This window comes from Fukomys damarensis, unplaced genomic scaffold, assembly GCF_012274545.1.
Source record: "Fukomys damarensis isolate Sample0158 unplaced genomic scaffold, DMR_v1.0_HiC HiC_scaffold_3, whole genome shotgun sequence".
Taxonomy (NCBI): domain Eukaryota; kingdom Metazoa; phylum Chordata; class Mammalia; order Rodentia; family Bathyergidae; genus Fukomys; species Fukomys damarensis.
In genome coordinates, this window is record NW_022900915.1 from 10,729,289 (window position 1) to 10,745,056 (window position 15,768).

Here is a 15,768-nt window from a genome sequence, read left to right on the forward strand (position 1 = left end):
AGTCTTCATGTAATACATTTTAAAATTTTTATATTCACTGTATTTTTTGATCATTCTCATAGTTAAGACTGCAACTCTTCAGGCTCTAAAGCGATTTGGACCCTGAATGGGGATTTAGCTCAGTGGATCCGCTGCCTGCCTCACAAACACAAGGGCCAGAGTTCCGGTACCAAAAAAAAAAAAGTTCCAGACCCCGCCCTTCACTCAGCCTGCCACTGAGAACAACACAGCAGGACACTTACAGAACCCAGACAACAGAGTACTCAGCATGCAGGACTTTAAGGCCCACAGGAATCACAGGAGCCTACATATTGCAGGGAGAGCCTGCTGGCTGCTGGGCTGTCGTGGGCCTGGCACATAGGCTGAAAGCTACTTTTGTTCTCTCCTGGGGCAGAAGCTGCTTCTGACAGCAAGAGTTACCAGTTTTCTGTTGTCTTCCCACACCAGATTAAGGGCCTTGGAACATCTGCTGCTCTGATGTATGAAACAGGACTGGACCCTAAGGAGGAGGGTGCTGAAGAAGGTTCACAGGCTGTCCGTGAACTGAGGTCACAGTGACAGACAGGAAGTGGATTCCAGGCTGTGTTCCCTGCAATAATGCTAGAGGGTCGAGGGTTTTCGTGTTTATGTAGGTTGTAGGTAAGATGCGTGCACTCCAGCGTTGCAGAGTTACCATTTCTAACACCACTGTATCTGTGCTAAGGGAAACTCACAACTGGTTATTGAAGTAAGAACATGACTTTGGCACCCTAGACAATACCTCCAGGGGAACACATGATACAGACACTCGCAGCTGACAAAGGCAGAAGACGTTTAATACACACGAGCACACTTGGTTATAGGCGATATAGCTCAACAGAAGCACATTCTCATTCCGGGGCTGCCGGATCAGCTGCCACTTTACAACAGCATACGAAAGTGAAGCTTAGGTTTTTAACAGCAATGGTTAACATCATTGAGACGCACGGCACTTATTATAAGCAGTAATCACAGGTGGACAGAAGTAGCAGACAGGATTTTGTACAGACAATACAGGGACAGCTGGGTACAGAAACAAACACACGGTGCTTCTCATGCCTTCTCATTCAGCCTTAGAAGCACTAAAGCTTTAGCATCACTGATCAGCCACGAGCAGCAGCACTGGTCCATTAGTTAGCTGCATTAATACTCTTTCTTGCTCACTCATCCATCCAATTGAGGAAAGCTATAATGATAGGAAATATCATTTCTGGTTAAAATTCTATCAGACAAAGCCTAACCACTAATTAATTAGATTACTGTAATTGATTTAGCAGGGCTCTGTGCTGTTTGAAGTTTATTCCTGCCCTAGCAGTGACCTCAGCCAGACCAGCGCTGCTGTGGGCGGGTCTGACCCATTAGCACATCTCCCTCTGTGGCATTAGGACCTCCACCTGCGTTCTGGAGCTCCACTCCCGCTAATCTTCTGGAGGTCACTGAATGCACCGGAGGGGAGGCTTGGCTGCAATGCCAGGGGTTTGTAATCGGGACACTCAGATCTTCAGAGAGATGCTCTGTGCAGATAAGGGAGGAAGCTGTTCAGAGAAGATTCCAGGAGAGCAGACAAAAGAATCCCACTTGCCACCCTGTCTCTCAAAATTCTCAGCTCTGAGCATTATCAGGAATCCAGAGGAGACATGTTCCATGAAGTGGGCTGTGAACTTTTAGCCCAAGTTACGGAATAAAACCAAAGGACCTGATTTCAACAGCACCCACCATAAGGGTTTAGGAGATTTTCTGTTTATTTGTGGAAAGTTTTTCTTTCTCATCTTTAAAATGCACAGGTGCTTAAAATTAGTTATTCAGCCAATGAGTGCTTTTCTTTTCTTTTTTTGTCATTTTTGTTTGTGGTGTTGGGAGTCAAATTCAGGCCCTCATGCCTGTGAAGTACTCACTCCTCGACTGGGCTACAGACCCAGCCCATGCTTTTTCTTTTTTACCTCAAATCACATTTTGGCCATCACCTGAGTAGCCCAGGGAGCCCATTCTACTCCCCAAACTCTCTGCTTTCTAATCAGTGAGTCCATGGTTCTGAAAATAGCAGTGGTGTTTCAGGCGTAGACATGAGCTCACTGATAATAAAAACAAAGGATTCGAAGTACAGAGATTGTGTGGGCTTCTATCCAAGTTAAATGGTATAAACATGAAACAGCCCAGACCATTAGTTCTCTTCATCACGGAGGACACTGGTCCCAATGCCCTTTGGTAAATATTTTTAGAAACCTGTCCTTTGAGGATGCACACAAGGTCTTCTCAGGAGACAGAACCGGGTGACGGGACTGGAGTCCATAGCACATCAAGGTTTGAAAAAGACCAAAGGAAGACGGAAGCCAGCAACCACGCAGGCTGGCCGGGTTACCGGTTTGGAGCTGAGTTTGGTCACCTTTCCATTGCTTAACCCAGCCTCTTCTCTACAAGCTAATCCAAGCAAGTGCTTGGAGCTTATGTTTGGGAAAAAACAAAAACAAAATAGCATAGACAAATAACACACGGGCACTTCAGGAAAAGGGGATCACATAGACAAAGAGTTGGCTTTTAGTTTTTTGCTTTTTTCTAAACAAAACTATGGTTGCTCTTAAAGCAGAGTGATATTATTTCACAAATAGGCCCGAAACTATGGGCCTATGAACTCCAATGCTGATCTTCAGCTCAACTCTAGCTTTCCATCCACGTTGAGTTGCCCGACGTGACCTCCCTCTAAAGTGTCTGCTGTACCAGGCAGGCTGCCTTCACCCTTTCTTCTCATCTCTTCTGCCCCATCTGGCTTTTCAAAGGGGTGACATTCTCTGTTGCTGACTTACTGCTGTCCTGGAGGCCCTTTCTCTCCACTGGCAAGGACAGTCCAGACGATCTTTAGCCAAGAGGTTAATACAGCTCTCCTCCAAGCCTGTTCACTTTTTTCCCTCTACCCAGTGTCATTAGTGGAGTGCCAAAAATGGTACTTCTGTAAAGATCGCTGCGTCATGACAGTGAAGTTCTAGCATGCATACAATGAGGTGAGTTAAACTTTGGAAATAAATGCAATGCAAAGGAAAAAAGTAATATTTTAAATGGGCAATTCTGCCTGCCATTCTTGCAGTAAGCACGAAGAAAGGAAACATGGTAGCACTGTACCCTTCTAGGTCTAGAGTTTAAGTCTAAACTCTGAACTTGACTCCACAGACATGTGAGCACCCTGTGCTCTAAGTGTACTTCTGTTCCACAAAGACAGGGATGGCTTGCTCAGCATTCTAGTTTGCAATATTACCAAAAATGTAATAAAAAAGAATAAAAGAAAAGCAGTGCCTTCTTTCCTTATGGAAGAGCAACTCCCTGTGCGAGGCTTTGTGGAAAAGCTACTTCCTACATGCTACAATTAACTGAGGGATTTTCCAAGGGTTAGTTTTACCTTTTGGCAAATTCACTTCTAACCTTCAACATAATAAAATTTTAACGGGCAATTTCCCTGAACTAGGGAGTCAACTTGTTGTCAGTGGGGCAGTGTCTCACAATCCTCTCCAGATCCAGATCTCTGCTAATTCTCAGAAGACACTCCACCCTCAATGGTCACACACACTGGAGGGAAGCAAGTCGCGTGCTGATATTAACAATTAGCTCCCAGGAAGAAAAAAAAAAAAAAGTTGCCCTGATCTGTAGCATTTGCTGGTTTCCATGTTAGGAGTCCTGTTATTATCACCCAGGTCAAGTTAACAGTATCACCCCACTGGAGAAGGTCCCTGGCCCAGCACTGAAGGGCATATAAATCCATGCTACTTCTAATCTGACCTTATGCTTTTCTTTCCAATGAAACTATTCATTCCTACCTTACCGGGCTTTGGAATTCTGACCTGTTTATGACGTTTTCTAGCTCTGAAGAGGCTTACTGTGTCCAATGTCCATTCATCACAGTGTAATGAGAAGGAATGGAAAAATAAATCTACATCCAAATATTTCTTTTTAAAATACAAAGGCCATGTAGAGTAGCAACTGTAGAAGTAAAAAGGCAAGGTACAGCTCAGCTCATATGATCTCCTTCCGGATGAATAAACTGATGCAGAAAAGGGGATTAAATGACTCGCTTGACATCATATAGTTAATTAGTGGTGAAATTACATCCCAGGAGCTCAGGCCCAGGGTCCCTTCACTGGATCACGCTGCATCCTTCGGAGGATGCTCCACATTTCTAAGTGTGAGGTGTGGACTGGTAAGAATTGCTTTCAGTTCTTCTTGGTGTGGACAAGCACAAGTTTCTGGCCTGAAGTGTCAAGAGATGTCAGAGAATACGCTGAGGTGTTTACAAGTTGTTATTGTGGCTGTCTTCTTCTTGTGGGTTTTTGGTTTGTTCCAAGGCTAGATTTGCTTTTCTTTCATTCAAGTCTCTTTTTACTCTTAAAAGAAAAAAAAAAAGTTTCATTCTTTGAGAAGAAAAATAAAAACCTTAAACTTTTTTGAAACATTAGCATATACTCAACAATTTATCAACAGGTAGGAGCCAAGGAAACCTTAAAAGAGTCATTGATTATAAATGTGTACATCCCATCTTCTGTCTTTCCATAGACAAAAACTCGATGCGATACTAATTAATCTACTAAAAAAGAATTTAAATCCCTTACAAGAAAAAAAAGGCTTTCTGAATATTTAAAAAAATTTATATTTAGATATGCATTGTTTATGTAATTATAAAAAATAAAAATGTTTAAAAACAAATCCCTGCAAATGTATTAGATCCCCAAAATGCCATCCTTTTCTAAGGTACCTGTCTCCTAGAACTGACTTACTTTTCTCGGTTGAAAATTATAAATTCCTTCTGGACAGATTCAAGATGTTCTTGAAGAAGACCCATCTTTACAGGACGAACAGTGGAGAAAAGAGAGGAACAGTTAAGTGAGCGTCCTCAAATAGCCAGGAATCTATAGATTGTCTATTGAAAGAATTACCCTAAGTAAATACCAAAGTAGCTTTCAAAACGGAAATTAAATGAAGTTTCTGAGAAGGTGGCAGAGTAGGAAGCTCTCCACTTATCCAACAAGGACCCTGGTAAATCTGTCTGACGTAGCTAGTTTGGATGTCTGGAGGGTACACTGGGCTGTCTGCTGCTCCCTGACTGCTGTTTCTCGTCACAGAGGAGCAGACAACAGGGCCAGTGGTCACGGTGGTGCCCCCTCATTGCTACAAGCCTCTTCACACCTTGCAGAAGCAGGGTGTGGGATGACTGGTCTACCGAGAAGGCAGCCTCCCGGGGCCCCACCCCGAGTTAGGTGGGGCTAACTTACCTGAGACGAATCACATTTCCTCATCTCCTTCTCCTTCTTTGCCAAGCGCTTCTTTTTCTTATGAAGAGGTTTGGATTCCAAAATCATCTCTTCGAGTTCAAAGGTAGGGTCACAATTCAGCCTGCCTTTCTGCAAGGAAGAGGGGTTGGGTTGGCTCAGTCTTCAGATTCCTGTGATAGTCTCAAAACACACCAGGCCTGACCTGGAGTCTAACATTTGATCTTAACGCGGCAGTCTGAGGATAACTGGCTTGGATTCCCACTCTTAAGTTCTTATTGCTTACTGCCAGACGATTTTTTCATATTCTTTGATTTTCCATTTTGTTTGCTTTTTTAACTTCTGGTTAGCTCTCGGTACATAAGAAAGGAGAACTAAATTATTTTGGAAGTTGGGCTATTGAGTTTCTCAAAGTTTGTTCTAATGACCATTGCTGGTTCAGCTTCTCAGGTCTCAAACCAGACTTCTCAAAGCAAGGTTTCTAATCAGGAGGCCGAGGAACTGCCCTATAATAAGCTCCCCAGATAATTTAAACTCACATTGAAGCCCGAGATCCACAGTGCAGAGCTACTCCTGGGTGATGCCAATGAGCAGGCAAAGAGAGGGAAGGGAAGCAAGAGGAGGGCACCCAGACCCCCACAGTATCAGGCTCCAACCCAGGTACGGGCTGCCACTGCTGGGCCACAGCACAGACCAGGAGGAGTTCTGTCTCTCTGTCCTGTTGCTCCACCCTTGCAACTATTTTCCCCCTTACTTTGCACTTCTACCCCTGGCCTGCCCCGGCCAGCTGTTTCCAGGAGCACTTGCACTCCTACACACCAACAGCAAGCGCCTTGCTAAGCGCCTTATTCCTCCATATTTTCCCAATTACGCATTTCTCAAACTGAATATATCATTCAGTCCCGGGCTAAAGAGATAGAAGGAACCAGAAGCCTCACCAGAGCCCTTTGGCCTAGACTTTCATCAGCAACATGCACTGAGACACCAAGATGTCCCTTGGTTCAGGTACTCAGTGGGAATTATTTTTTAATCATTAGTCCTTAAATTCATAGATCCCTGAGAGAAAACCAGCAAAGGGCCAGGTGTGGTGGTGCATGTTTGTAATCCTAGCACTCTGGGAGGCTGAGGCAGGAATGTCACAAATTCAGGCTCAGCTTGGACAAGTTAAAGAGACTCTGTTTCAAAAGAGACAATATAAATTTGGCTGGGACTATGGCTCTGAATGAAGGCCCTGGGTTCCATCCCCAGTACCAAACAAGTAAAAACCAAAAGCTAGCAAAGGAAGAGAGGGGTGAATGGTAAAAATTAATTTCTCACCCTACCCTCAGTAGTCTTTAGTTCTCTGACTCACAGACCCTCATGGGCAAAATTACTAAATATTTGGCATTGGAGAACATTTTTTTTTTTTTTGCAACTAGCAGATTTATAGAAAAGACTATTTGGGAGACTACAACTTCTTTCCAATAAGAACACAGCACAAAATATTTTCAGGATCTTTAGATCCAGCTCCAATTGTATCTAGATTACTTTGGCCACTGATCAACTTACTTCATGTGTGTCTCAGTTTCCTCATCTGTAAAATAGGAATTTAGGCTTTTTTACAACACTTGTGTGATTAATGAGACAACATGTAGATCAAGCACACAGAGTGACACGCGCCCAAACAGATTATTACAGGTTTTCGAGGATTGACTCACATTAGGAACAAAACCTGGAATGAGCCTCTTCTCAAAAACTGCATCCCAGTTCATATCATTCATGTATGGGAAGCTCTGAATGTCATTCAAGCAAGAAAACCGCTGTTCCGGATTAGGTTCAAGTAGCTGCCAATGGAATACAGACATCAAGGTTCGGAGAAAAGTCATAATATAGGGGGACAAAAAAAATCCCACAAACTCCTCTAAATATTTTCAGTGCAGGACTGAAAGACACAAGGCAAGGTCCCTCTTCTCTGACCTCATTTGCAAATAATGTGCACAACAGCTGATTGGAACAGATACTAATTTGTCCTCCTGAATCAAACACATCTTCAGTCCCTAGATCTCTTTACTACGAGCAAGTTTGTTCTCAAAAGTCCAATTTACCGATCTGTAAAACAAATAACAACTTACTGCATAAGGTTGAAACGAGGATTCAACGAGGTCCTAGATGTAAAGAGCTTTATAGAGTGCCCACTGGTGCAGGGGGAAAATGTTCTTATAGCTTCACAAGGGAAACTGATTCTCCCTAGAAATTTTAGCTGTTTTTATAGCTACTTAAAATACATTGGAGGTAGCACAGATAAGATATAACTTACTACAGTTACTGTTGCAGTTTTTCACTAATGGATTAAGGTTTTTCCCTATTAACCACTCCCAAGTCAACATCATATCTATGGTTCAGCTGAAGTGGGAGATGGCAGCCCCACTTGAGAATGCTTTTGAAAGCACAGTCATGGAATATGAAGGTGTAATTTGGGGATGAATGAAGGTTGTCTTGGACCTGAGACATTTGCTGATGGAAGCTCTCGCTCACCAGTGACATTACTAACGACGATGTCCCTATCCCAAAACAGTGCACTTGGCCCAGAGACAAGAGGCACAGAATTTGAGCATTTAGCCTCTCTACAGCTCTTTCCCTTTATCAGCCACAACCCGGGCAATTTTCTTTCCCTAAAGAAAAAAATAATGAAACGAAAAAGCCAACAAATAAAAAAAACCTCAGCCCAGCCTCTTGGGCTCTTTATACTTGGCTTTGGTTTATTATTAAAAATAAACTGGCTACCTCCTACTATAATTGGTTTAGGCCTTATGGTGAACATAGGCATCACAAAAACCTCATAAAAGCTATGGTCCTCATTCTTTCAAATAGTTAGCAAATTTTACCACTTGTCAGATTCGGTTAGATGCTGAGAGCCACATGGTACAAAGTCAGACATAGTCTCTACCCTCATGCAGCTTACTATAGTGTACACATTAGCCCAAGGATCACAACCATGATAGGTATGGTTGCAAACCAAGAAAAATACTATCAAGGGAAAGAGTGTTAGGAGCTTACAACAGAACTTGCAACACTTCCCCAAGGAAGTGATATTTGAGCCAAAATCTAAAGTTGTGCCAAGCTATGTGGAAAGGTGATATTTTTACCTGTTTTTCCAACCCATCCAAACCAACAGGTGACCCTTTTGTGTATGTCTAGTACGGAGCTACACACCATGTACAAATCATCTCTTGAGTTCTACATTGGCTAAATAAACTAGCTTGAAACCTATTCAATGAGGCAAGTCAACTAGCCATGTGATTAGATATTACAGCATCGCTAGAAATATTTCCAAATGCTCTCAATTTCTTTACTTATATGGATTTTTAAGGAAGAATTTAGGAACTAAGAACCAGTCAGTGAGTCTCACTGAGTAGTACTGACATCAGGGAGGGAGCTAGGGGAGCTAGGTTGAGTGATAGTGTTCCAGAAACAGATGAGTATCTGCAAAGGTGAGGGCAGACTGCTATGTGAGAGGGAGGGAGAGGAAGAGAAAGAGAAACAAGAAAGAAAAAAAAAAAAGAAAGCCAACGGAGTCTGTGTGTGGACAAAGGTTCAAAAGGAGGCCTGAGAGGTAACTAGAACCTTTGTATCATGCAAATTATTTTGGTCTTCATTCTAAGACCAACAGGACGACGCTCAACTGGGGGCAGAGTGGAGAACAGAGTGCAAATAGCACATGTATAAGAGGATGCCAGTTATAAGAAGAGTCTTGATGGCAGGTGGACGGGGAGGACATCAGTAGGGATGAAGACAGGTGGAAAACTCAAAAGATACTTAAAATGTGAAATTCCAGAACTTTAGATATAAAGACAATGAATGAGCTCTGGTTTTGGCTCGCATGAGTAGATAGATGGAGGTGTTATTCCAAAAGAGAGGAAAGAAACCCCAAAGATACAGACAGATTAAGAATTGCCTTTTTGACAGTGAGTCTGAGAAAGTTTGAAGGATGTAAGTACACTTGAGGTTGACTTAAGCCATATTTCTGAGAGCCCATTAGCTGCAACAACCATTCTAGAAATGGCATTATTGTGACTGACCCAATATTATATTTACTGATTTCTACCATTAAAGCAGAAAACATGCTTCCTTTCATCACTTCTCCTTGATGCGCAGTCTTACCTTTTTAAGAAGTGACACCATTTCCTGTGACCAGGCCGAAGGGTAAGTCACAATAGCACTCTCAAACATGTGCACAATTTCCTTACTGGAAGTACTGGAGCGGATGTGATACGGCCTCTTAGAGGAGAGAAGAAGTAAAGAGTCTTCATTTTTATAAGGCAAAAGAAAGAGATTTCGTTCCCAAGCTAAACTTTCAACCAATGAAATATCAGCTATAACCCTTCTAGCTGAATGTTTTGCCACAGTGCAAATGGTCAGCAATGGCAGATACCCCGCTTTTAAGAAGATGCCAGAAACCTACAGTTTCTTGTGAAATATCATGATATTTAAGAGTTGATAACTCCACTGATCCAAACAAAACATTTCAGGGAGATGACTCAGCCTCTGAGATGCTGATTGGAAACTTTTAAAAAGGTAACTTATATAATTATTTACATAAAACCCTGGACAAGTGCTCAATAAAGTGAAGTTTAAAAATTAGACAAGAGTTTGTTATAAAGAGATCGAAACTTTTACCATGCCCTCCTTTTCACTTATTTGAAAAATAATGAGGAAGTTCAGGATATAAAGCTGTTCAGAAAACATCAAGCCCAATCTCAAATACTAAGAGTCCCTGGTTCCTTGGAAGGTGAGCTGGAGAACTTTATAATGAAGCAAAAACTTTTTAAAATTCTAGAAGAACCAAGTTTAATCTGTAGTTTTAAATTGGGGGAATTGTTGCAATTTCCATATCTATCCATTAGAGGGCAGCCTGCACTGATAGTGTCTACATGACTGACAGGATTTTACGTCTTCCTGTGAACTGTAAGCAATGCATAGCCAGGAAGTTAGTCATCCTCACATTCTTGCCCATGGGACCTATCATCCAATAGGTGTTCAGTATGTATTTTTGAAGCATAAAATTCATACATTAACCATTGGACACTCAATGTGAATGTGCTCATTCCTCACACACCCGGCCATTTCCAGATGTTTAACAAATGACTACTGACTGAGCTAAATTGAGGCAAAGGAACGGGTATGCATCTTCCTCACAACAAGTAAGTGTTAGGAGTTAACGCAGCCTAGTATTTGAACTCTGAAGGGAGAAGGCGTCGAGAGCTAAACTCAGCCACTCAATTTCTGAGCTTCAGTTTTTTATCTGCAAGAAGAAAGTTACTTCATCTGTAAAACGAAGCTCAAGATGAGATGGCTGGGAAAATCAGAGACGTTCTCAGCGGAATGTCCAGCACCTGTCAGACACAGTGCAGCAGGGTTGTTTCTATTGTTAATGACACAAGTGTAAGAAGGGCAGATTTATAAATGTGAGTAGTGGTCAACAGGATGAGTCTTCAATAATGGCGATGGCTCAGTTACACATGTGAAAAAAATCAATGTTGGTTATTCAGGGAATCATTAAGTACAAGGTGGTAACCCCTAAAAGGAAGATTAGGTCCAACTTTGCATTCTTTGTATGTAAGGTTTAAAATCAAGTGCCATAGCTTGGTAATGATGTAGGGGAAAGAGATCATTATCAGCTCAATGTCAGACAGTTCTAGAGGCTTTATGGCCTTTACCAAAGCACATTTTTATTAGTCAGAGGACACTATAGTCACTTCACAATATTCTTTCCCTGTGTACCAATGAGAGTTGGGTCAGGCTTAGCCTACCTGAGCTTTCAGTATTTTATGCCTACGACGTGTATTTTTTTTTCCTAAATTTTTTCTTTATTTTATGCTGCTACTGTTACTAAACTTATTTCTCTGCCCTCTAGAAAGCAAAATACTTTGATAAACTTGAATGAATTATCTGATGAATGCCACAAGCAAGTAGTTTAAAAGTGTGTGGTTTTCTTCCTCTACTTTAGAAGATCATGTGAGTGAATTTAACATTTTTGCTGTAGGGATATCTTTTCATTAATTTAGATTGTTACTTTAACAATATTTGTAGTTTTCATTCAATGTATAAGTCTGATATTTCTTGTGTTAAATGTATTTTTCAGTTTTCTTGGTATTATTATGAATATCATTCTTTTTTTCCAGTTTTTATTTTTTTATCAGCACAGGTTTGAATTACATAAAGATTATATTCATCTTCTTGGCCTGTCAGTTACTTGTAAAAATAATCAGTCTGTCTTCAGCTTACCTATTAACTTACTTTTCTAGTTCTAAATTTTAAAATTCACTTTATTTCATCAAATGCCATAATTATACATTTATTCATTCACCATTACTTAGTGAGTGCCTACTATGTCCCAGCACCTCTGCTCTGCTCTGGGGATACATTGAAGAATAAAACAACATGGTTTCTGTTAATGGAATCTAAAGTCTAAATACGGAAACATAAATACTTAAATAACAGTACACACATAAACATACATTTAAAAATGAGATACAAGTTTCAATGAAAAGTTACAGTATATAACAAAATATATAAAACAACTCAAATGCAACATATAAATCGAGAGTAGAGACTATAAAAAATGAAGAAGAAGAAAGGATGTGTTATGATTATACTTCCATTTCAGGAGTGCAAACGCAAAAGAGTTGTAGCAAAGGATGTAAGGTTTTGGTGAAAAGGTACAGAGGTATCTATCTTAAGTTAGTACTTATGGACAAAACTACTAAAGATGTGGGCCTTTGCCCTGGATGGGCAACAGGTACTGAGAGACCGAGAGACAACAAAGCAGGTTGATAGCTAAGGAACATGTTCATGAAGACTTTGATCAAGCTCAGAAACTGCTGGGATGTTTTCAAGCCCTGCTCTAAATCACTAAGGGCTACAAGGGATTCAGCAGGAAGTTATGTGATGAAATAACTTGAAGATGAGGTGAGGAATAACTTGAGGATGAAGTGTTTCTACTTTTAGGTAAATGATGTGATTCTTTTGGCTTTTTGTCTGTATACACATCAATATAATATCATTACCTTCATTAGATGTCTTTAGAAAGTAGGCCATAGTCCATCAGAAGCAGGTAATGCCTGTTCTGTTCATGGGAAAACTATGTATCTGGCTTACAGAGAAAGTCCTCGACTAGTAACATGAATTACTTATCAAAATTTGAATATGTGTTACAAATAGTGTTATGATTCTCTCCTCAGGGAAGCAGGGGAGTAAGAACAATGAATAAATTAGTACTGAAGTGTGAAATGAACTCTGTAAACAAAACAGAAACAATGATGAGAACCTCCTTTGGCTACTGTGGAAACACTTTAGTTCCCTGAGCAAAATGAGCATTGAACCATGATGATTGCCCCCATCATGTGAGCACACAGTGGGAAGGTAGCCATCTGCAAGGCAAGAAGAAAGCCCCACCAGATCCTGACCTGGCTGATACCCTAACCTCAGACTTTCAGCTTCCTTGCTTGAGATAACAAATTTCTTCTGTTTAATCTCTCAGTGGATATAGAAGAACTGATAGTACACTACAGTGTTTGTTTCAATATAACATTTTGTGGAATCTTTCCTTTATTCTTGGGTAAGAAGAACCAAAATAGTGAGAATGGCCATACTTGCAAAATTGTTACAGAGATTAAATGCAATCTCAATGAAGATACCAATAACATACCTCACAAAATTACAGAAGACAATCCTAAAATTCATTTGTAACCGAAGAGACCTAGAATAGCAAAAGCAATTCTGGGCAACAAAGGCAAGGCAGGGGGCATCACAATCTCTGATTTGAAATTACACTCCCAAGCTACTGTCATAAAAACTGCACAGTACTGGAAAAAACAACACAACAACAACAACAAACAGACCTGAGGATCGATGGAACAAAATAGACGATACCAAAACAACTCCAAACCTAGTCAGCCACATTATGTTTGACAAAGGGGCCAAACACCTTCACTAGAAGAAAGACAGCCTATTTAATAAACAGTGCTGGAAAAGCTGGATTTCCACGTCAAAGGTCAAAACTAGACCCATATCTGACCCCATGCACTATATCAAAATAGAAATGGATTGAAGATTTAAATATTAAAACCAAAACACTAAATCTGCTGGAAGATAGATTAGGTAATAGATAGAACTCTTTAAGACACAGGTGTAGGCAAAGATTTAATGAACAAAATCCCAGTTGCACAGGAAATACCACGAAGAATCAACAACTGCGATCTCCTCTTATTAAAAAGATCTTGCACAGCAAAAGAAACCACCAGTAGAGTGAAGAGACAACTCACAGTGTGGGAAAAATTATTTGCCAGCTGTTCCTCAGACAAAGCACTAACATCCAGAATATATAAAGAATTCAAAAAAATCAGACTTCCCGAATTTAAAGACCCAATCCAAGGTGGCATCTGAGATGAATACACTCTTCTCAGAAGAAGAAGTAGAACTGGCAAATAAATATATGAAAAACATTCAACATCATTGGTCATTCAAGAGATGCAAATTAAAACAATACTGAAATTCCATCGTACTCCAGTAAGAATGGATGTTATCAAGTAATCAACTAATAACAAAGGCTGGTGAGGCTGTAGGGAAAAGGAACCCGTAGAAATAAGTATGGAGATTCCTAAAAAAGCCAGAACTAGAAGTTCCATTTGACCCAGCTATTCCCCTGCTAGGTATCTTCCTGAAAGAATTAAAAGCATCATACCACAGCAATATATGCACATTCATGTTTATAGCAGCACATTTTATAACAGCTAAAGGTTGGAATCATCTCAAATGCCCATCAACCAATGAATGAAGGTGTGTGTGTGTGTGTGTGTGTGTGTGTGTGTTTGGTATAGGAGTAGTACTCTGCCATAAATAAGGATAAACTTGAGACATTTCTAGGTAAATGGATGCACCTTGAGACCATACTCAAGTGAAATACATCAGACATACATATTTAAATATCTCATTGTTTCTTTGGTGTGAGAAACTGAAAGGGTCGAAAAAGACCAAAATGTAAAATAAATTTTGTGAAATAACAATAAAATGTTCAAGTGGGAAGGGGAAAGAGGAAGAAGGAAGAGGAAGAAAAGAAAAAAGAAGAGATAGAGGCTGAATTACAGGACAGAGAGAAAGTAGGATGGAATGAAGGAAGGCTACAGGTTTTTGCCTGGCTGTGAATATGCAGCATCCTTCAAGTAAAGGGAAGAAAAACTCTGAGAGTGATTCCTGGACCATCCACCAGTGCTGCCAGAGCAGACTGGCTTCTACCAGGGTTGCAGAGGGCAGCACCACGCCTGGCAAGGTTGTGAGTGGAAGACAGCCATGAGCACAGAGCCTTTGCGGAGCCGCTGAAGAGGGTCTCCCTCCCCACGCTCAGTCACGGGAGTGAGGCTGCCACCCCGAGTCCTGGAGGACAGGTCATTCATCTGAAGATTTTTTAAAAACATTTTAATGGACATGTAATATTTACATTATAATATGTGTATCACATTATTGTAATTCAGAACATGTTTCAGTACAATGTTTCTATTTCTTCACATATTATTATTTCTATGCTCTGGGGACCTTTAAACTCTTCAGTTATTTTTAAATGTCTAAATGAATTGGTATAGGCCCTAGTTGTTCTGCTGTGGTGTAGAACATCAGAACTACTTCCTCCCAGTTGTATTCTGGCTCACATGATGCATCCTCCCTCTACCCCTTCCCCTCTGTCTTCCCTATCTTCTAGTGACCTCTACTGAGCTCTCTACTTCTATGTGATCAAACTTGATGCTTCCACAAAGGAGAACATGTGATGTTTGTCTTTCTGTGCTTGACATAGTTCATGTAACATAATGGAATTCAATCCTTTATGATGGTCAAAGGAGATATTTTTGAGTGTTAAAGTGTAATGTGAATTTCCTTGTTATGTTTGGGAAGGATTTTCTGTTTTGGAATGGAAGTGTCTGTCTAATGGCTACGTCACCACTGTATTTTATTTTATTTTTGGTACTGGGCATTGAATTTGGGTGCTTGCGCTTGCAAGGCAGGCAGCAGAACCACTGAGTTAAATCCCTAGCAGCTATAATTTAGAAGCACATAACTCATGTGGTTTTACAGGTTCAGGTTTGGAGAATTTCTTTTTTTCTCACTATGAATCATACCTTGGGTCTCATCCATACTCAATTTAGGTGGTATTTCAAGGAGACTTCAGAGTTCAGAGTTGGTGCTGAAATGAATTAAGGCTTTTGTGGCTATTGAAATGGAATGAACACATTTTGCATGGGAGGACATGAATTTTAGGGATCCAAAGGTGACTCAAATCCATATGTTGAAGCTCTAACCCTCCCAGGGATGCTATTTGGACAGAAGACCTTTGGCAGGTCATGAAGGTTGGATTAGGTCATGAGGTTAGAGCCCTCAGGATGAGACTGTGGCTTAATGAATTTATAGGAAAAGCCAGAGACCACTCACGGTATCTCTGTTTCTCTCTCTCTCTCTCTCTCTCTCTCTCTCT

At 40.7% G+C, this 15,768-nt stretch overlaps 1 protein-coding gene across 4 annotated transcripts in view; it reads right to left on the reverse strand.

Annotated features, from left to right (window-relative positions):
- Nucleotides 1-3,037: 3,037 nt before the first annotated feature.
- Nucleotides 3,038-15,768, reverse strand: part of Stk32a (serine/threonine kinase 32A) — a 116,982-nt gene continuing 104,251 nt past the window's right edge. For 3 of the 4 annotated variants that reach the window (XM_010627073.3, XM_019207864.2, XM_010627071.3), the window contains 5 exons: nt 9,408-9,524; nt 6,965-7,090; nt 5,271-5,399; nt 4,776-4,840; nt 3,038-4,385 (listed from right to left, as the gene is read on the reverse strand). In XM_010627073.3, the coding sequence (XP_010625375.1) occupies nt 4,292-4,385; nt 4,776-4,840; nt 5,271-5,399; nt 6,965-7,090; nt 9,408-9,524 (531 nt within the window). In that variant the 3' untranslated portion in view covers nt 3,038-4,291. The remainder of the gene's footprint in view (nt 4,386-4,775; nt 4,841-5,270; nt 5,400-6,964; nt 7,091-9,407; nt 9,525-15,768) is intronic. The other variant, XM_010627075.3, reaches the window with a different exon arrangement.